Source organism: Neltuma alba, unplaced genomic scaffold (genome assembly GCF_004799145.2).
Source record: "Neltuma alba isolate B1F8T4 unplaced genomic scaffold, ASM479914v2 tig00011122_pilon, whole genome shotgun sequence".
NCBI lineage: Eukaryota > Viridiplantae > Streptophyta > Magnoliopsida > Fabales > Fabaceae > Neltuma > Neltuma alba.
Genome location: NW_021635859.1, coordinates 176,389 through 197,166, shown reverse-complemented (window position 1 = coordinate 197,166; position 20,778 = coordinate 176,389). Strand labels below are relative to the sequence as shown.

The window sequence follows — 20,778 nt, the reverse complement described above, 5'->3', positions numbered from 1 at the left end:
ACATAATAAAGAGAACCAAATATTTTAAATTATTTACTAGGAAAGATTAAATGGCTCGTTCTAACACTTAGAAGTAAATTGCACTCCTCGCATCTTAGAGGCGATGTGGCGAAAGTATTCTTCACGGCAGCCAGCAAATGATGTTTTTAACGTGCATTTACAATGCAGTGCCCTGACGCTCTAATCAGTTGTGGTGCTTCAGTAAAGTTTAGCAAGGGCGACCAAAATATGGAACACCTAATTTTCCCTGAACATCTGGCTCGTCCGGATAACCATTGAAACGTTCAACCAATGGGAAGTGTTTCGAGGTCTTCATCTTGTATCGAGGCTGCGTTTCACCCTTTAATATTTATCTGTAATAAATGAATGCCGAGCTATCAGTCGATGGTTTCTTTTTTCCTCCCAAATTTCCTTTTGGTGTCAAAGACGCTAGGTATCTTACACAAGTATATGCAGAAAATATAAAATGATGAAGCGGATTGAGAGGAGTTTCACCTGGTTTGGAAAATGTTCTGGATCATGCTGCGAGGAGACTCCTGTGCTGCAAATTCTAACTGAAGCAACTCATCTGAAGAGAGGCGCCACCCAAGAGCACCCAAATTTTCTCGTGCTTGTTTTATTGACTTCACTCCTGGTATTGGTATCGTCCCTTTGCTCACACACCAATTTATCGCTACCTGCCATCATATTACCAAACCGTTAGTCCTTCGTTATCGCTGCCGGCAACATCACCGAACCAAACTACCCTTGTCAGATGTATCACACTTCCAATTTTTTTCCTGGGAGTGATGGTGACACGAAATTGCTTGTGCGTGTGTCGCAGCCAGAAACCAGGCACAAGGGGAAAAGATATTTACTTGCGCCATGCTTTTGCGTCGTTTTTTAGCAATCTCACTCAAGGAACCCAGTAAAGGCTCCAATCCAGGTAGGATTTGTCTGAACAACAAGCCCCTGCGAGGCAAGATTATAACTTAGTTACAATTCAGAAAAGCTAATAATGCACAACTGTCAATTAATGGCATGACATATAATGCGCGCCAAAACTTAAATATCAACACACCGAGGCCCGGTTGGAAGCTTCGATGGTGAATATTTCCCAGTAAGCATACCAAGTCCTAAAGGACTATAAGCGATCAAGCGAATGCCCAGAGAATCACATATATTCTTTATCTCTAACTGATCTCTCCCCATGCTCAGCAGAGAAAACTGCACCTGCAAATTATTGAGATATGAAGAGCAGTAAGAATACAAGCAAAACACCCCAATTCTGGTAGGTGGCTCCAGACAGACATGGATGGTCCAATATCCCAAAATTAAAAAACTCAACAGCTTGAAGTGTCCTGGGTACTCATGTTCATCAAATTGATCTTCTCTTCCAGAAACGCAATAGGAATGTAAATATACAGTTGATGCTGGCTTTCTAGTAACTTGGAAGTATATTTTGCTTGGCATTTTATTTCTTGTTCTTTAAAGCATCTCGAAGACATTTATCGGTTACGACTGGCCTCGGAGTCGGACTATGCTTATTTATCACTATTGAGAGCCTGGAACTACAAATAACTGCCCGTTTTGTCCGGCGAATCCTGCAACTTCAAATTCTACAGCTATGAATAAATATTTATTTATTCACCTGGGCTGAGCATAAGGGGACTCCCCGCGCTTTCAAATAATCATGTATCTTCAATAGTTGCCTCGGTCCGTAATTGCTCACTCCAACAGCTCGAACTAAACCCTGAAGGACAATGTAGTTATGATTATGGCATTTTTTATCAATGAAGAAACTGATATGATTGTACTTTCGTAGCAACTAATGGCATGCATATGTTCAGTTGAATTTGATAAAGAAGAAAGAAAAACGATCCCACTGAAGAAATTATACAGGCACCCTGAATGATGGAATCCACATTAAATACTAATAAGATGCCGTTCGTGTATTCCTCCTACTGCAGCTTATAGTACTCCTCCGGTCCTTAATATAAGACCAGTTTAACTAATTTGATTAGATTAAGAAAGTTAGGTAAGTTAGTTAATTATAAAAAATGTGACACATTTTTCCTAAAATATCATAATCATCTTTCTTAATACCCTTCTTCTACTTGATTATAGTTGAGGGAGTATTCATAGGGATAATTTAGAGAAAATTAATAAATATGAGAAATTGGTCTTATATTTAGAACCAAACCAACTCAACAATTAAGTCCTATATTAAGGACCGAAGAGTATATCTTAACATGTTGCACAGCTAATGTCAGCTATCATCTTAGGATAAACACGTTTAGGACAGTCTTTAAGGTGATGATTGGATGGGGAGGATGGAAAAGGTTTCATTAAAATATCTCCCCCGTGTCAGTTATAATAAGGAGGTCAGGATATCTTCCAATGTAATTTATCCACAATTTTACATTCCCCCTATTTGGGAGATTTGGAGGGAGAAAGTTTCCCGAGTTGGGGTTAGTGGTTCATTCCACTTCTGTTCGTCTTTCCTTCCAGCTCCCTAATACACCCTAAAGATTGTTGACTCAGAAGTCTATTTTATGCACCGAGTAATCCCACCACTGATTACTGAATAAGTGAATATGAGTTATGGTAACCTTCTCATACATTGCCACAAGACCATCCCAGAGAGCTCGCTCCTGCAAAGGAGCATAATTGGCAGTCGACCAATGCAGTTGTCCTATTCCAATTTGCTCAAGCTGCATTCGATCTAGCGATGCCCTGATAATTTATTAGGCTAGAAGTTAATATCATAACAGTAAGACAAAGCAAGCTTAACTTTGTGATGGGAGATTGGAAGCCAGGAAGTATTTGAGAAGAGTGCAACCATTAATCAAGTAATTATTTAGGTGAATCATAACATATGAGGGATAACGTATAAGAATACCTGCAAGCATCCACAAATTGACCCGGTGTAAGGCGCCATGGGTATGCTGCAAACTTCGTGGCAATTACTATCTCACCCTGGCCACCCTTTTGCCCTGAATGCACCATTTTGTGAACAATTGGAAGAATTCATCATGATAAGCTAGCATGTTTTAATGTGATGATGACATAAGAGAGGAACTCCTATAATCTAGTAGTATGGGAGAGGATTTATTTTCTGGGCATTCTAAGTTACAGCAATGCTTATGCTTATATGAAGATTCATTCGGCTACATACATGACATTGATAACGAATATTAATGTCAACCATACAGCCATCACTTATGAAGGCCTAACCACATGCACATCTACATTATACAAATAAACAACTACTTCAACTAGGTTCTAGTATGACCACCGTCTATGCAGTTGAGTGTGAAAATAAAGAACTGTATGACAATATTCACCCAAAAAAAAAAAAAAGAACTGTATGACAAACACTTTCTTACATCCAGTAACGCACTAGTTACCAGACAATCTGATGTTTCCAGTCCTCCAAATAGATCTCATGAACAAGTTTAGGAAACCTATTGTATGATCAAGTTAGTAAGATGCTTTGCACATGGACATAAAAAAAATTGGACCTAGAATTTACTGATAAAATAAACCACATGAAGTCATGTTTTGTCGTTAACTGAAATTCAGAAAGGAATCACAGAATAACCTTGAAATTCTCGGATGAACTTTCCCAGAAGCTTCTCGCTCTGCCCATTTAACCTCCCTGTCCCATAAGAGTCAGCAGTATCAAAGAGATTGACCCCATTCTCCAAAGCCAAATTGAAGACTTGTTGAAGCTCATTGTCCATCGATTCCTGGTACCCCCAAAGAAATTGATTGCCCCATGCCCACGTTCCAAACCCCATTGGAGACACGCTCAGCGGACCCATCTTCACCTGCCGTTGCCGTTGAAGCTTATTATCGAAACACCCAACCTCAAAAGGAAACTGAACAGAAAAGAGAAGAAATTTTAAAGAAGAATCCCACATACTTTTTGTCTTGGCCAGAAGGGTGGGAATCTGAGAGGCTTGAACACGGAAGATGAAGGCAAAGGGTTCAGGTTAGAAGGGCCGAGACAGCAAGCCGAGAGTGCCATTACTAAATATTGATAATACCACTTCTGAACTGAGCCAGCAAATAGCAATCCCCAGAGTCCAAAGAGCTTAGATTACCACGAGGTAGTTTTATTGGTTGTGTGTGGCAGCGAATGAGTCGTCGACCTCATAGCGGATAGTTCTGTACGGTCGAGTGGAAAGAGAGACACAAATGAGTATATTCTTGCATCCTTCCTTTCCCGTGTGCGTTACTAAAAAAAAATTTTGGCAAACAACTATGCCGCCTCCTTCCCCTGTCCTTCATAAATAAGTACCGTTAAATATTTACTTTAGTTTTAAATATAATAATTTAACCCATTTTTTTAAAATATTTATCTATTTTATTCCTAAATAATTACTATGGTGATTACGTGTCAAGTAGTTTTCATCAATGGTCAAATACAATGTATATGATTAACAAGAATATTTAGAAAAAAAACAACATTTATTTAGTACAAATAATTAATTAACTAATTTTTTAATATTTATAAATTAATTATCCAGCTTTTATATTAAAGTCTGAAATAATAAAACATATTATTTAATAAAACTTATGCACTTAGTTTAAAAAATTTTATACTTTTTTATTAAAATAATTTATAAGGGAAATATAAAAACAAGGAAGAATTCTACAAAAAAGAAGTTTGAAATTACTAAATCCTAAATAATGAATTCTTATAAAAATATGTCGTTATTTGCAAATCAAGCGTTGACAAAACTTATTAAAGTGTGAGAACCAAATCTAATTTAGGATTTGGTAATATCAAACTTCTTTTTGAGAATATAACCAATCATAATCATAAATAAAATGTCTCTATATATATATATATATATTATTTTGTGCCCATTACTCATATATTTAAACTGGATCAATGCTATTACTTATTTAGGGTGTGTTTGGATGAAACCAAATCATAGTTTGGAGAATAGCTTCTGGAGAATGGATTTTGGAAAAAATAGATTTTGTGAAGAATAGATTTTGTGAAAAAGTGATTCTGAGAAGTGAGAGTGTTTGAATAGTTATTATCAGAAGCATTTTTTATATGTATAAATTATTAAAAAAAGCATAAGTTAATATGATAATTACATAAAACATAGATTGTATGATATATTTTAATTTGAAGGAATAAAATTGTTAATAATATATTTTTTACCAACATAATTAATAATACATAAGATAATATAATTAATATGTGTATATTTATTTATAAGATATAAGAATAAATATGTTTATAAAAAATTAACTAAGGAGTATTAAAGTCATATTATTGTTGAGATTTACTCTAATAGGTACAATCATACTCTCCAATTTGAACCAGAAGCAGAATAGATTCACTTCTCCCGAAACCATGGTTTTGAGTTCCAAAACCATGGTTTCAGATAATTTGTGCCTGTTTGGGTTGTTTTTTTCCCAAACCATGGTTTGGCATGCTATCCTTATTCTAATATTTGCATTGGATCTAGCGGTTATTCTCATTCCTGGGAAACCGTGTCATTTTATCCCTGCTTTTTGTGCAGAAGGTTGATAATGTCCACTCACGAGTGTGCGCGAAGCTCTCTCTTCTTATCCTTTGATGCCTGAGTAAATCTGCTCCCATCCCCATATATATATATATATATATATATTTATCGTACTGTCTGCACATTAACCAAGGATCCTAAATGGATAACAGGAAGATTCGAACTTGATTTTACATAGGTGATATTTGATTTGTCAACTGTTTCATTTAGCATTGGTGGAGACAAGTTGCCTAAAAGATTGAAGTGTCAGGGATTGCATATATCATAAGGCTTAACGCAAGTTGAGCACTGGATTTAAATATACTCCTTTCAGACAAGTTATCGTCTAAACACAAACACGACGACTAAATTTATAGCAGGTTCTGCATATATTTTCCTTATCTATCCCTGCTTAGTGCTTTAAATTCATAACAACAATGCTCTTTTCTCGTTTATTATCCATGTATTGTAAGATTAAACAAAGTTGATCAAAGTGAAACAAGAGAAAGCAACTAAATTAACTGATACACTGCTCTATTATTAACTCGCTCATCACCAAACATATGCCCCATACTTGAAGTGTACTAGTCATGACCTGAAAGATTAGACACGCCAGTTGCATAGCTCGTATAACAAGACAGGATTGGGGTAAGATTAAAGGTTTCAGGACTGGTCACCTTCTGAATCAGAGGGGCAAAAAGCAAAAAAGGAAAGAAAAAGGACCGCACTGCATGGATTAGAATGGCTTGCAAGCCTGAACAAACACAGACATGGCACATTCTTTTTTTGTTCTTCTAAGTCTCAAATCGTTAGAGTGAAACTATCTTCATTCTGCAATATATCATCGCCAGAACCTGCAAATTCTCGCCTTTGCTCTTCTAGGCCAAGCCTTTTCTACATCCTGCCTGGGCTGGAATGCTTTCTCATGGTGGCCTGAGAGGAGATAAACAGCCCTGTTCCTTCTTGGAGGAAACATGCAAAATGCAGTGCAGTGTGAGTGCACGCACTTTTCAAGTCCAGAAATCCAACCATTGTGAACTACAAGGTTGATCTAAGAGGCCACTTGGATCTCCACTGTACCATTTTTCAAGCTCGTCCATTCTCAGAAGTTGGTATTCTGTATCATCAGAATATCCATTCTTCTTGCTCATTTCACTTTGATCTTGTAAATGCGTGCCTTCTTTGACCTCCAAACCCTCATAAGAGGAACTTGGCTTCACTTCACTCCTCCAATCTGAGCTCTTTTTCTCTTCACCATTGTGAGATGCCTCCATTAGATCATGCAGATTCTGCAACTGTTGAAAACCAGATACCATAGTTATTACAGACTATATAAGGAAACTGAATTAGCTTACACGAAGATTTTAATAAGTAAAGAAACCAGAATATTTACCTCCACTTGCAAGGACTCCTTCTCTTTCTGAAGGGACTCAAACCTGGACACTAAATTGTCATAGTCATCTCTGAGCTTCCTGTACTCTTGCTCTATCCATTTGGATTTCCCTCTCGCTCTTCTGTTCTGGAACCATATGGCAACTTGGCGAGGCTGCAGCCCCAGATCTCTTGCTACCTGGATCTTCTTCCTTGGTTCTAACTTGGACTCTGACTCAAATATGCACTCCAATGATCTGATTTGTTCATCACTAAACCTCCTCTTGTTCACCACTTTGTTTTTCTTCCTTGGATTTTGAGGTGGCTCTGAGCAGCTGATGAAGCTTTCTTCTGATGCTTGAATATACTCCTCATCAACCTCCATCATTGAATTAAATCAGTGAACCTGTGAGAAGAGAAGGATTTCAAAGGCCGTGGGATGGGTGGTCTGTTTATACTTCCTTGGAAAAAAAAAAAAACAAAAAGCTTATGTGCATTCAAAGTCTGATGGAATGGCTAGGGCTGCAGAATATGCTGTTATAGCCGTCAGGAAAGTATGTGAAGGCCATTTCTGTCACGTTATTGGAACTTCAAATGGAAGAATCATTGTGACCTACAACATTAGATACCGTGTGGCTCTTGCTTTCTTTTGCTCTGTAAAGAGTTATCTTTGCCTTTTAAATTGTAGGCTATCTGTAGGTCCAATGGCCAATACTTTTTTCTTTGTTTGAAGAAGAAAATGCCAACTTGTCACCCACACAAGCCCACGTGTCTGTTTCATTTTCATAACGAAGAAAAATCTGCGGTTTATATACTTATCTGTAACAGGGACCTTTTCATGTAACTTCTGGTTTTTTACTACATGCTAAATCTTTAACCTTTGCCACATGTATCATATTGTCTTATATATAAATATCCAAATATATTTGGTAAGAAATGATTGTGACAGGAATCAGATGTTGCATTGAATGTGGGTTTAAGCTAAATTGAGGTAAACTGTTAATGTCAATAATGAACATATTACTGTTTTTGCTTTAATTATACAGACGGTGAACTCTTATCATCTGTCATGGTTCCCAGGTTCCTTGTATGTTTCGTGTTAGTCAAACAAACTTATCATGTTTATAGTTATTATGAAGATGACAACGTTTGTACAAAGCAGCGAAAGAGGCACTATGGACACATCTAAAAGACAAAAGACTTTTTTTGTTAAGCTAATTAAGCTTTGCTCAAAAGGTCTTCTGTATGATACCTTACAAACCAAAAGTAAAAAGACACATAATGCCAGTTAGTTTAGCATACTTAAAAACTAATATGAAAGGAAAAAGTTTTATTTAGTTTTTTGCTGACAGGTGTGGAATTTTAAAAAAGAAATTTTGAGAAGGAACGCAAATCATCAATCATCATGTACCGTAAACCAAATAAAGTTGATGAACCTTTTGTTGCTTTCACACTTAAGAATGATATGGAATTCAGACCGTAATCCCATATGAACCAAAAAAAAATCAACTTTTTTAATTATCACTAAATTTTTTAAACTGTATTAGAGTTAAAAAAATAGAATTTAAAATATCTATAAAGAAACCTACTTTCACTCTAGATTGATGATGCAACTTTCTAATTTGTAAAATCAGTCCCGAAGAAAAAACGATCTTGTTGTGCAGAAGTCGTCACAATGATTCAGAATAAAAGAAACATTTGTTGCCCAGCTAATTGCAACTTGAGGATAGCCGCAGCTAATTTAGCAAGAAAGGACATTTACTTTCACTGCAGTGAGATTCCCCTCTTTTGTTTTTGAGTTAGACAAGAAGATAAGATTTGAGGCATTTAATAATGCAGGAGGATTCCATCAGAAACAAGGGGTCAATTTAAGCGCCTAATACAGACAAAACAAAAAAGTTGTCGGGTTGTGAGGTTAAATCAAAGAAAGCAAGTTCTTATAAATATTCACAATCATACCATGTGGCCATGAACAAACCCACTGAGTTCCTCCCCCTCCTTTTGTTTTTTAGCTAAACTATGGATACGAGTCCTTATCTCTAAGGTTAAACTGTTAAACCTCAACTTGATCTCCGGTTCATGATTTTAATGGTCCTGCTTTTTTGTGGGGCTGGTGAGATGTCTCTCGCAAAACAACGAAAGCTTAGGTCCGTATATAAGCTGAGATTCACTGCACTGAGTAAAAAAAATTTTGCATTGTATTTCTGAATCATGTTGAGAAGGCAATTCCACGTAAGCTTAGGTCGTGGAAATTTGAGGTCTCTTTTGCTCTCTCTGGTTTTTGTCGTCGGGGAATTGGGTTCGGTTTTTCGTTTGTTCACAACCAAACATTTATTGATTTGAGACGCCGACAACGTACATGAAACCCTGTTTCAACTCCACGCTCGCACATGACAATGCCATATATTTTGGCATGAGAAAGAAACTATGCTTCTGGCTGAGTTAGGCGTTCGCTTTCTTTGTGAGGCACAAGAGTGCTGACCAAATGCCGAATTGCGTGGCAAGTTTTGGACTTTGGAAAAGGAAGAAATTATATTAATAACTAAATATATATAAGTCCATAATATCGTCATTAATATTTTTTTTTTGTTACAAAATCATGACATTAGTATTTTGAAGTGTACTGTTAAATAAAGTCTCTGCTGTCTCAGATCTACCTGCACCTATGGGACTTGTTATGCTTAAATTGGGACTGCCTCTTTTATAAAATTAATTAATTAACCAAATGCTCATTATATGGTTATGGATTTTAGCTTTTTTGAAAAAGGACAATGCGAGGGTCGTAGGCTGGTAGCTAGCTAGGTCGCTAAAGAGAGAGTGTCTTTTTTACTGATGTACGAGTGAAAAACTCATTAATCTATTACCTATTAAGAGGGTTTCACATAATACAATGCTCAAGGTTCTCTTCAACCTTAACTTACAAGAGTAACGAGACTCGTTGTCATAGAATTCAACGAAACATAATACTCTGTCCTTAATATGAGACCTATTTAACTAATTTGATTAGATTAAAAAATTAGTGAATTAGTTAATTATAAGAAATGTGACACGTTTTTTTTAAAACATCATAATCATTTTTCTTAAATCCCCTCTCCCTCTTCTATTTGATTATACTTGAGAGAGTATCTATAAGAATAATTTAAAAAAATTGATAAATATGAAACATGAAATTAAAATCAACTCAATAATTAAATTATATTAAAGATAAAAAGAGTATATTGCTCCAAAATTGAGGTTATAGTTATCAGTTTTTATCAAAAGCTAGCAGAAAGAGGGGTCCAGTTTCGTGGTTCATTGCATATATATTATTAAAGTGGGGTTTGGTCATTGGTACGAAATGGGAAAAAAGCACTCTTAATAAGATGTGTCCAGATCCAAGAAATTGATGAGCAGCCATTTATTTCGGCTGGAAGAGAAATGATGAGCCAAGAGAAGCATCGTCCACCGGGGCCTCCCTGTCAATCTCTTTCAAAGTAAACGTGAAAAAGACACCAACGTTTGTCTCAGATGGCCATGATTAACCTTGCTTTTCGTTTTGGGTAAGCACAGATTAGCCCACAAGTAGACATATTGCTGTAAACGTCAAGCTGTGGAAAAAGATGTTTAAAGCATCAGCCAATGGGGTTTCGATAAGTGTCAAAGGGCAAGAATCTACTGTGGTGCCAAATGGGATGACCCACTAATACAATTGACAAGCGAAGTTAGGTAATTGGGGACCTAAAAGTCAAAGTTGAATTGATGGGTCTTTCGTATTCATTATTATTAGGTGTGGGAGTTAGATTGGTATAATCATTGTGAAAAGAATCAGAGCTACTAGAAAACTGTAATATTCACTCTCGTTTAGCGCTTCCCTTTTGTCATCGCCCCGTACGCCACACTCTATCTATGCAAGTTTATTGAAAAAAAAAAATACTCTTAAATACAAATCATTTGTAAAGTAATTCATAATTTTTTTTAAATTTTACTCCTATTAAATATAATAAAAAAATAGGTGAGGTGTATAACATATTTTTTTATAATATCAATCACAAGGGCAAGTATGAAAACTTTACTAGTTAAATGCATTGCTTATGGTATAACAGAGTGATATACTTATAAAAATCTCACATAACCAGATTGATTTGTTAATGTCATCTTTTTTTTTTTTTGAAAAATTACTATATATTTTGAATAATTACTAAAAGCTCTTGTAATAAGCAGATAACAAGTTCCTAAAAACAAATTTTATGTTGCAACGTGCTTGTCATCAAAATTTTTTAGTGATTGTATTCTTTCTTTAAAAGTTTAAAACCTCGTACTAATTTACTCTTGTTCTTTTGGTGACAATGCAATGATTTATTACCATCCCTACTGGATTCGTTGGGTAGCTGGTTAAGGTAGATAATTAAAGACCTTTACAATTTCATTTACACAGCATTTTTATGTGAGAATTTAACTAGACGCGCGTAATTGTTAACATGTATGTATTTTAATTATATAAAGCAAAATAATAAGAAGTTTCAGCGACCAGAGAGCTGTGTTGCACCGATCTATAAAGAGAAATCAATATGTCTACTACAGTTAGCCATCTTCTTGCTTGTTTTTTGTTTTTGTTTTGTGGTTCTTCGGATAGATCTGATTGCAATTTGGAGAAAAAGGGGAGAGATAAGTTTGAGTGTAAGTCAAAAGATAGTTGAGATCCAAGTTGAAAAGGCAGTCTTCAAGAAAAAGAAAGGACCATTTTTTTTCAGGAGATATTGAAACCTCAAAGCAAGTTGGGTTCTGAAATCTTTGTTTCTTTTGGTATCCGTGACTTACATTAAAAAAATGCTATTTTCTTTTGATTTTAAATTCCTTCTTTCATTCCTCATTAATCCCATGACGATGGTATCTCAAACACTGTCATTTTTATCCCAAAAACTCTCAAGTCCTGTGAGTAAAAATGATAGAGTTTACCGTGAGGCCTCATTAGCTAGTTCAAGTATATCTAAGTTCTAAACAATGATATACTTTTTGATCCTATTTATAAGATCTTGTTTGTAGTTCACAAATGATATTTTATAATTAAGACCAAAGATAGCATTTGAGGATATTTATAAATGCCTTAAACAGAGCAGAAATGTTTGGAAAACGAAAGATATGACATGTAATGTCAAAGTGCGCTTGATGCGATGTCCTGTTTTTAAATGTAACCGTTTCATATTCGTCTGTGCTCTAATGAGCTAATATGGATATTAAATTTGGTTACAAATATTATCTCCTATATTTATCGTTTTTTTTTTATAAATTACTTACTTAACCTATAAAGTGATGTATAATTTCATATTAAACCTGAGTATTTAAAAAATAATAATATCAATTTATTATAATTTATTTATTTATTTGACTTTTTTAATTAATCTGTTCAAATTAGTTAAGTAGCTAGAGTCTTTTTTTTTTTTTTTGTGGGCCAGAAGCTAAAGTAAGTATTCAGATATTTCTTTTTCATTTACTAAATTCAAATTCATGATCTTACTTAAAAGGTATCAAGCCACTTATACTCATCTCAGGTACAATTGTCAGTTGGTTTGCATCTTTTTCATCAAATTTTAAATTGTCGATCGTCATTTTTAATCCAATCAAAATTAATAGTATCACTATGGAAATTAAAATAAACTCGCTTATTTTTGCATTTGAATTTTATTCATTTCCCACAGGATGCATTCAAACAGTTATCACGTTTTTCTTACCAGAAGAAAATGACCTTCTTTGCTATGAAATTTCCCTTTTGGTCTTCCACAGGTCCTTTGGGTTGTATTCTGGGCTAAGGGAACCAGGGTAATTAATTAATGCCTTTTTCTTGAGTTTTGGTATAGGAAGATGGGCTCGAGGATTTCTTCTGATTTGGCTAAGATAGAATCCATCGTCTCTGGGCCAAAACACAATGGGTTGAGCCCAATGACAAGAAGTTGGCCCAGCCCAAAGAGATCATGAATGGGATCAATAAAATACCACCCGCATAAAATTAATTTTAACAATTTTTTCATATTGATTTGAAATCCCTCGTACTTATCATTCAAATAAATTATTCAATTATAATAAAAGTGACATACTTTTTAAAAAAAAATCATGTGTAATATTAAGATATATATCAATTTAATGAATAATAAGAATGAACCATGTCATTCAAGCAAGAAAAAAATGCTGCAATTTTAAATGTCTCACTTTATAAGAAATTGAGAATACATTCCATGTATTACAAAGGTGCGGACTTATTTCAAATCATATTAAGACTAGTTTGTAATTAGATCTCTCTTGGGGTGAAAATAAGCCAGCGGCCTGTTAAAGGCTTGTGACCTGACCTGGCCTCTTTCAAAATAGAAAAAGGCTCAGATCTTTTTATGACTTATTTGGCCTAATAGGCTAGGCCTAGGTTTTTTGGAAAGTCTGATAGGCTTGTCAAGTCTGGCCTAACTTGTTTTTTTTATCTTTTTTTTATTTTTTATTTTATTCTTATATCTAGTTTTGTTTTAAATTTTAATATATAATTATAACTTGCTTTCAATAATATTAATTGTAATTAAGATTTAAAATATTACTCATGACATTAAAATTCAAATAAAAATAATAAAAAAATTATTATTATGCAGTATGTATATTTTACATTTTTTTATTAACTTATGTATTTTTTATTATGTATTTTAAAATTTTGAAAATTACAGACTTTTTTAATAGGCTCAGGTCAAGCCAAACCTTTATACAGGCCAAAAAACTGGAGAAAAAGGCCTATTACAGACCACAGGCCAATATGTACTAACAGGCCTAGCCTATTAAAGATAAAGCTTGGCTTGTCCTGGCTTGATCTGTTTTCATCCCTAATCTCTACTGTAAGTCTTTTGCGCAAAATTTTTTTTTCCAAAATAATGATATATATATCCAAAATTCTCTAGGTGATTGTGAAAAAATAACTAACAGAAAACAAATTTAAAAAAGACTGAATTTTTCAAATCTTAATTTGATCACAGTTATAGTTATTTTACATATATTTAATTTCATAATTTCCATATTTAATTAATTTTGAAAGACCATAGTCACAAATTCATAATTTCTCAAGGTAAAAATAATACTAAATAAATACATAATATCTTGTCTGATCCTCACCTACCCTCCATAGCTGGAATCCAGAGCCATGCCCCTTTCTCTCATCTCTCTCTCTCTCACAACACACACACATACTCATTCTCTGCGCATGACTTTCACTTTGCTGGAATAAAAGCCGAAACGCGTAACTTTCTTCATCTCACTCCCATCATAAAATAATACCCAGGTCCTCAATTTCAGATGCCTATGGCTAGCCACCCTTGTTCTGAACAACCTATATATCGGAAGCTTTCATCTTGTGTGGGGATTGCTGTCTGGTCCAAAGAAATATGACACTCACAAACATGCGCTTCAGATACAATCCTGATTTATAGATCCTGATCTCGTAATTACGGATTTGTGTGTTTTTGTTTAGAGTGTCTCTTCGGACCAGGCTTCATTCCCCTCAACTACTGCTTCCATATTTACACAGTGATGATGAACAAACTCATGATGATCGATCTCCTGGTGAGTTTCGAATCTGATGACATGATGAATTAATTCTGTTTCTGTTATCATGTATTGTTTCTTGTTTTGGAGTTTACCTTATATATGGAATCGCTAGCTGGTTGATTAGGTGCAATGATGAAAGTTTTGACGGCAATATATGTGCCGATGTCCTTGACCTTAACATGGTACGGCAGGCAAAAGGCATCTTATGATCATTTCCTTTTTGAATATATCTACTTGATTTCACTTAGGATCATTATGGTTGTTTGATTTTCGGTCAGTAGTCTCTGTCCTATATATCCTTGACCATCATTAATCAGATCAGAAGTTCACTGCAGAATCTGCAACATCTCATTATGTTCTAACTTCCTAGGGTTTAATTTTCATAGCTAGTCACCGACCTAGCCAGACTTTAAGCTATATATATTTATATATATAGCTGATTATTGGCTTAAATTTATTGCCAGCCTGATATATAATGGATCGACCAACCTGACAAAAGGAAATTAACTTTCAGCTTCAACAATCTTATGAATTCATCATTGTATTTTATAGTAGTGGGTGTGACTGGATTTCCAGGCTGCTAATAAACTCTGAATGCCTCTATGTTCTCAGCTTTACCAGTATATGATGTTCTTCCCCATATTATATTAAATTATGAAATTTCATTAAATATCTTCCTTCAGATCAATGGAAGGCATGTGGATGGAGAAGGAAGTGAACTTGAAGCAATATTGTGGCTTTTACACATTATTCTGTCGAATAGATTCTATTTTATTGCCCTCTTTTTCTCTTTTTATAAAGGAGGCATCTTTCTGCTGTCTTTTGAAAAATCGTTCTTTTCCTTTTCTTTTTAAATATATACACATTTTATCTTTCACAAAATACAAATATATATGAAGTCTCTGTCATGTCTTATTGTCGTGTTCTTGCAACTTCTTCAGGATAAAATAAAAATGAGAAATAAACGAGGCAACTTAAATTAGGTTGAGTCATTTCATCCCAAAAACACCCAGCTTTTTCAGTCGTTAAAACCATGATTAAAGTGAGCTTAACAGTAAGAAGACTCATGAACTCGCGCAAATTAATTAAGAAAACCTGAGTGAGTAGTTTTCTTCGTGCAAGTTCTCCCTTCTCGATAACTACAAGTTTGTTCATCTCCTAGAGTATCATTTATATAAGATTAACCTAAACACACACACACATGCACTATATATATATATATATATATATATATGAATAGATATGCATTAGCTATATGTGTATATATCGGATCAGTCCATCAAAATCATATAAATAAAAGTTGATAGCACAAGGGATGATGTGTGTGTGCTGGGGTAGAATGAGCACTGAGAAGTAAAGGAAGTTTAGTAAAGGGACTGATGATAAATGCACATAAAGAACGATGTGTATATAAAAAGAAGCTCAAGAGATGAGGTCTCAGAGCACTTATTTTCTTTTCCTTCTCTCTGGATAAAGAGAGATTCTGATGTCTCGTACATTCCTCAGCACGAACTAAATTAAAGAAACTGATATTGCCAGTACACATGAAGGCTTTCTGCAGAAGTATCTGTTTTTGCCCACTCCATCTTGTTCTTTCAATTTGCTTCCGACGCGCAGCTTCATTATTATGAACTGTGTAAGCCCACAAAAATTGAGATTCTCTGAAAGTATAAGAAAACAACTATTCAATGGTGGGTGGGTTGCAGGTGCGCATCACACGGACAAAAGCAAAAGAATGGTTTCTTTTTTAGTATTAAATGCAGATATATATGCTGATATGGGTGGAACAGAAAGGGATCACTGGAAATGTAGGCTTCATGTGTTGCCAATTGTTTGTTAAGTTGGTGACAAAATCATACGTTTCCTCCTCACTTTCCGACTTTCCTTCCATTACTTGTGCAGGTTTCCTTTAATAATAAACAGTATTAATTATTTAATCAAATATATTTTGTTATAGTGCCGAAGATTTGAGAATCATTACTCATTAGCATAAGGTTGCCGCCATTATGCTTTTCTTTTTATTTAACCAAAAAAAATCTATATATATATGTATATTAAAAAAAACAGAATAGTTGTCTTGTTAGACCAATTTCTATCTTCGGCTTTAATTATAAAATATTATTTATAGTCTATAAATAAATTCTTATAATTAAGACCAGAGGTAATATTATTAATAAGAGGAGATAATTTTCTCAATAAACTTCCATGGAATGAGTTCAAGACTTGCACAGATCCCATGAATAGCCTATAAACATCGTGACTCCTCGCAATCTCTTTACTCCGTGCATGTCAAGTTGTTGCAAATTAAGCCTTTATAATATTTGCAATTTGTACACACCCTTCTATTTTTGAGATATATATATATATATATAGAGAGAGAGAGAGAGAGAGAGAGAGTTATATATATAAGGGAAACAGGTCTCCTTGTTGATGGGTTTTGGACTCAAAAGGCTGCAAAAGTAAACTGGGCTAAGAATGACCGCAATCATCCAATGGGCCAGAACATGGGCCTAAGTGGGCTGGGACGATGACCCGACCAAGTTAAGTTTCTCTCTTTCCCTCACATTTTGGGCCTGGACTTTTTTTCACAGTTTAATTTTGCTGCGTACCAAGAGAGGACCCCAAATTTCCTGCTTATCAAGATCTACCCCTACCGAACATTATCTTGACGGTGAAAAATACAAAGGGATCATCAGGATTATGAGGCAATCTAACTAGTGAATTCGCATGTAAACAAACAATATGAATGGTGATATTTTAATTTGCTCAGACAAGCTCTCTGTTGGATTCGATCTGTTGAACTACAAAACTAATAGAAGTAGTTCAACTACACCTACCCAGATTTTTTAAGACACTTCTTTTAGGGAGAATTATTATAAAGTCCCAAGTAAAAAACACAATTACTAAAAAGTCTCAAAGACAATATAAATAGCCTACGGTAACAAGTTCAAAAGTAGTAAGTAACAACTGTTCCCTTATCATTAGAACCTACTAGTAATTTTTTTTAGGACTTTACTGTAATTCTCCTTTTTTTAACAAGTCGTCCTTCCTCCTTCTTAATGGGTACTTCTTAATCACTTCGTTGGCTTCACATTGACTACAATTTGGTTTTGAGTTTTGACCAGCATTTTAATAAAAACGTTTAATTGGACTATGGCATCAATGTACATTCATATGGAGTAATCCTTTTTTCTCTTTTTTCTTTTTTGTGATTCAGCCAAAAAAAAAAAATTGAAGAGATATATACATCACCAATGGTTGAAGCCGGCCTAAACCTCAATGAATGCGTCTTTAAATGCGAGTGGTTAATTTTTCAACATATAAGATTCATATTAACTTTAATGACAAGTGGTGGAGCCGGATATTAATATAATAGTCTATGCACATAGGGGAGGGAAAGCACATGGGAAAGCGTTCTACCATAGTCCTATTAATAATTTAAACGGTTTATATCATTTTTACAAAAATAAAGTCCATTGTGCATTTAATAGCCATGTGAAAGTCAGAAAAATGTTACTATTAAGAAAAAGATATTTACAAGAAAAGCCACACCTTTCATATTGGTTTTCAGTTTTCACACTGCCATTTGCAGTTGAGCCTAAACTTGGAAGGTAGAGGGCATGGCATGTTGGATGCTTCCTTTGGTGTTGTGAAAGGAAATGAAAGAGGCGTGTACGTACGCAGATGGATAAGCATTTGTGAGGATCCCAGATATTTGGTTACCTTAAGGTGTAAGAAGAGAGGGGGGTATCTTCGGCGACACTTTCACGAACTCATTTGTATCAAACTAATCATCAAAACAGACAAGCTTAACTATGTTTAGTACGTTATGTCCGCAATCAAGATTGCACCCAAAAAAACCCTTGATATATTCAATTATTTGTCCACACTTTTTGGAGGGGCGAGCCAGCCTGCTTCTTCCTTCTTTGTCCAGGCTTCCGTAATGATTCTTTCTTCTTGTTACATTATACTAATACTCCGGTTAGCCAACTAGAGTTGGCTCATAATTTATAAGATCATGAGTTCGAATTTCACTGTTGATATGAGAACTTTGTTGGTAGGCAATCTATAAGTACTTCTATAAGCGTTCTTTGAGTCTGAAAGTATATTCTAGCCTTAATGAGCTCCAAGGATCCAACTCACCTAAACTTTTATATACAAAAAAAAAAATGATTCTTAATATAAAGCCCAACTAACTAATTTTTTGAGATTAAATAAGTCATTACTATCTCCAATTCTTAATATAATAGTTAATTGACTAATTTGAATAGATTAAAAAAAATCAATTAAGTTAGTTATTACAATAAATAGGTGTTGTCTTTCTTAAAGTATCATTAATATAAGAACTACTTAACTAATTTAAATAGATTTAGAAAATTAGTTAAATTAGTTATTTGTAATAAATAGGTGTTGTCTTTCTTAAAGTATTATTATTAATCAAGTGCATTAGCTAGAATTGCTATTATTACAAGGATTATCTTAAAAAAATTGATAAATAGAATAGATAAAATGGATTAGTGTTTTATATTCAAAACTAAAATAAAAATCAAATAAGCTCTTACATTAAGAACCAAAGGTAGTAAATTATTTAATTTTAATATATGCTACATAATCTTTCTAAAGTATTTATGTGTGTCATTAGATTATATGTCAATTTATAAGTTTGGCAAATTAGTTTGACGAAAAATGATAAATATAAATATTTTAAATTTATTTATTAATTTTTTAATCTTTTTAAATTAGTCAACTAGTATAGGAGGTAATATTGTTTTTGTTTTTTTTGGGATTTCCCTTTTTCCTATTTTTCCTTCCTTCCGTTTTCTCTCAGCTTTCCAACTCAATTGTTGGATCAAATTTTGAGTGATTAGAATTTATCACTTTACAAGATTACTATTAAATTGTGAACTTATGAAGAAAAATAAATAAATTTACATTGTGAAAGCTTGATTTAAGCAGTTTAGATGTATAATTGAAAAATGAAGATTATTTTATAAAATGCTAAATTTTAAACGTACGACATTTAATTTAAAAGCTGAGATGAGAAAGATAAAAAGTTGAAGAGAGAAACAAATGGATTGGAAAGGAATCAATTCCCTATTTCTCGTATTCCATCTTTGCCGACCACACCTACGGAAACTCATCCGTCTGTGCTACTTCATTATTTTATGTCCCGAATAATATCACCTGACAAATTCCCACGCGTCATAATTTCTCCTCAGTCATCATCTTAAAATGGGATTGAATTTTTGCGGCTTTGGTAAAACTTGTTTGCGTTTTCATGGTAAGCAATGATTAAGAAGTTAGAAGCACATATAATTAGTGAAAAGGGAGAAAAAAATTTGACGTTATGTTTAAATTAATGGGCATTTAGATTTGGGTCAAATATCCATTATTTAGATACGTGAAAGACACTATAATATTAAATGAGAAGCGGAATATGAAGGTGTGAAGGAAGGAAGGAAGAAGAAGGTGATGAATCAGATTCTAAGATGAACCAAAAAATGTGGAAAAAGATGCGCCAACTGGAAAGTGGGTGAGAGAGAGAGAGAGAGAGAGAGAGAGAAAGCGGTAAAGAAGAAGATATCAAATTACAATTAAAAGATTAAAAAGAAAAAGAGAAAACCAAATCATCATCGATCATTTTGCCTTTTACAAAAGGCAAAGTCAGAATAATTAGCCGTTCGGAGTTGAAAACTTGAAGCTCAAACCCCCATCATCCTCATCCTCACTGGGCCCTCGTTCCATTATCTCTTGTCAAACAAATCAAAGTCCCTCCCACAACTCATTTCTGTGTTCCCTCCATCACCTCATCTCCCTATCCTAATTCTTTCTTCTCATATATATATCTCACAAACCCAGCACTATTGTTCTTTGGGATAGTGAGATAACATGATAAAGAAAAGGAAAGATCACTATAAGATCTACTAAAAACAGGTAATTAGAAAAAGGTCTTAAAAATTATATATATATCATTTTCGATCCTAAATATAAAACCTATTTTATAGTGTAGTTTACATTACAAAATGAGTCTAATATTTAGAGCAAAAAAAGTGTGTGTACGTATATGTAAGACACGTTGTGATTTTTCCTAAAGTAAAGGAGGGAGTAGGGTGGAACCCAGAGGGGCGATGGTGCTGAGGTGATGGGACACACAAATCAGGAAATTATTGAGATAATGTTGGTTGACACTAATCTTGCAACCAAATCTGCCTCCTTTCTCGCTCTTCCTTTGCCCCTCCATACTCAAGGGCATTTTTGTCACTCCATCTCCACTTCTTTTCCTTCCTTCCTTAACGTGCACTTTCCTTCCCAGCCCCACCTTTCTTTCTCGGCTTTTCTTTTTCTT

At 34.3% G+C, this 20,778-nt stretch overlaps 2 protein-coding genes and 1 long non-coding RNA gene across 5 annotated transcripts; 1 reads left to right on the top strand and 2 right to left on the bottom strand.

Annotated features, from left to right (window-relative positions):
* Window positions 1-106: 106 nt before the first annotated feature.
* LOC114761476 (pyridoxal reductase, chloroplastic) lies at window positions 107-4,199 on the bottom strand. 3 transcript variants are annotated; one of them, XR_003742159.1, is made up of 9 exons: window positions 3,908-4,199; window positions 3,584-3,812; window positions 2,882-2,975; window positions 2,592-2,715; window positions 1,631-1,732; window positions 1,061-1,212; window positions 746-951; window positions 496-677; window positions 107-353 (listed from the first exon to the last, which is right to left on the bottom strand). XR_003742159.1 is itself a non-coding variant. In XM_028950845.1 (9 exons), the coding sequence occupies exons 1-9, from the start codon at window positions 4,010-4,012 to the stop codon at window positions 350-352; spliced, it is 1,086 nt and encodes a 361-aa protein (XP_028806678.1). In that variant the 5' UTR covers window positions 4,013-4,195; the 3' UTR covers window positions 107-349. The 3 variants fall into 3 exon arrangements, 2 of the variants coding, with proteins under 2 accessions (XP_028806678.1, XP_028806679.1); XM_028950845.1 differs by having other exon boundaries at window positions 858-951; window positions 3,908-4,195; XM_028950846.1 differs by lacking the exon at window positions 107-353 and having other exon boundaries at window positions 492-677; window positions 858-951; window positions 3,908-4,196.
* A 1,817-nt stretch (window positions 4,200-6,016) lies between these two features.
* Window positions 6,017-7,519, bottom strand: LOC114761436 (homeobox-leucine zipper protein ATHB-7). Its single transcript, XM_028950792.1, has 2 exons — window positions 6,904-7,519; window positions 6,017-6,805 (listed from the first exon to the last, which is right to left on the bottom strand). Exons 1-2 carry the CDS (start codon window positions 7,267-7,269, stop codon window positions 6,521-6,523), a joined length of 651 nt encoding a protein of 216 aa, XP_028806625.1. The 5' UTR covers window positions 7,270-7,519; the 3' UTR covers window positions 6,017-6,520.
* Window positions 7,520-14,062: 6,543 nt separating this feature from the next.
* On the top strand, window positions 14,063-15,347 carry LOC114761512 (uncharacterized). Its single transcript, XR_003742161.1, has 2 exons — window positions 14,063-14,447; window positions 15,116-15,347. It is a non-coding gene; the product is annotated as an uncharacterized LOC114761512 (long non-coding RNA).
* Window positions 15,348-20,778: the final 5,431 nt, after the last annotated feature.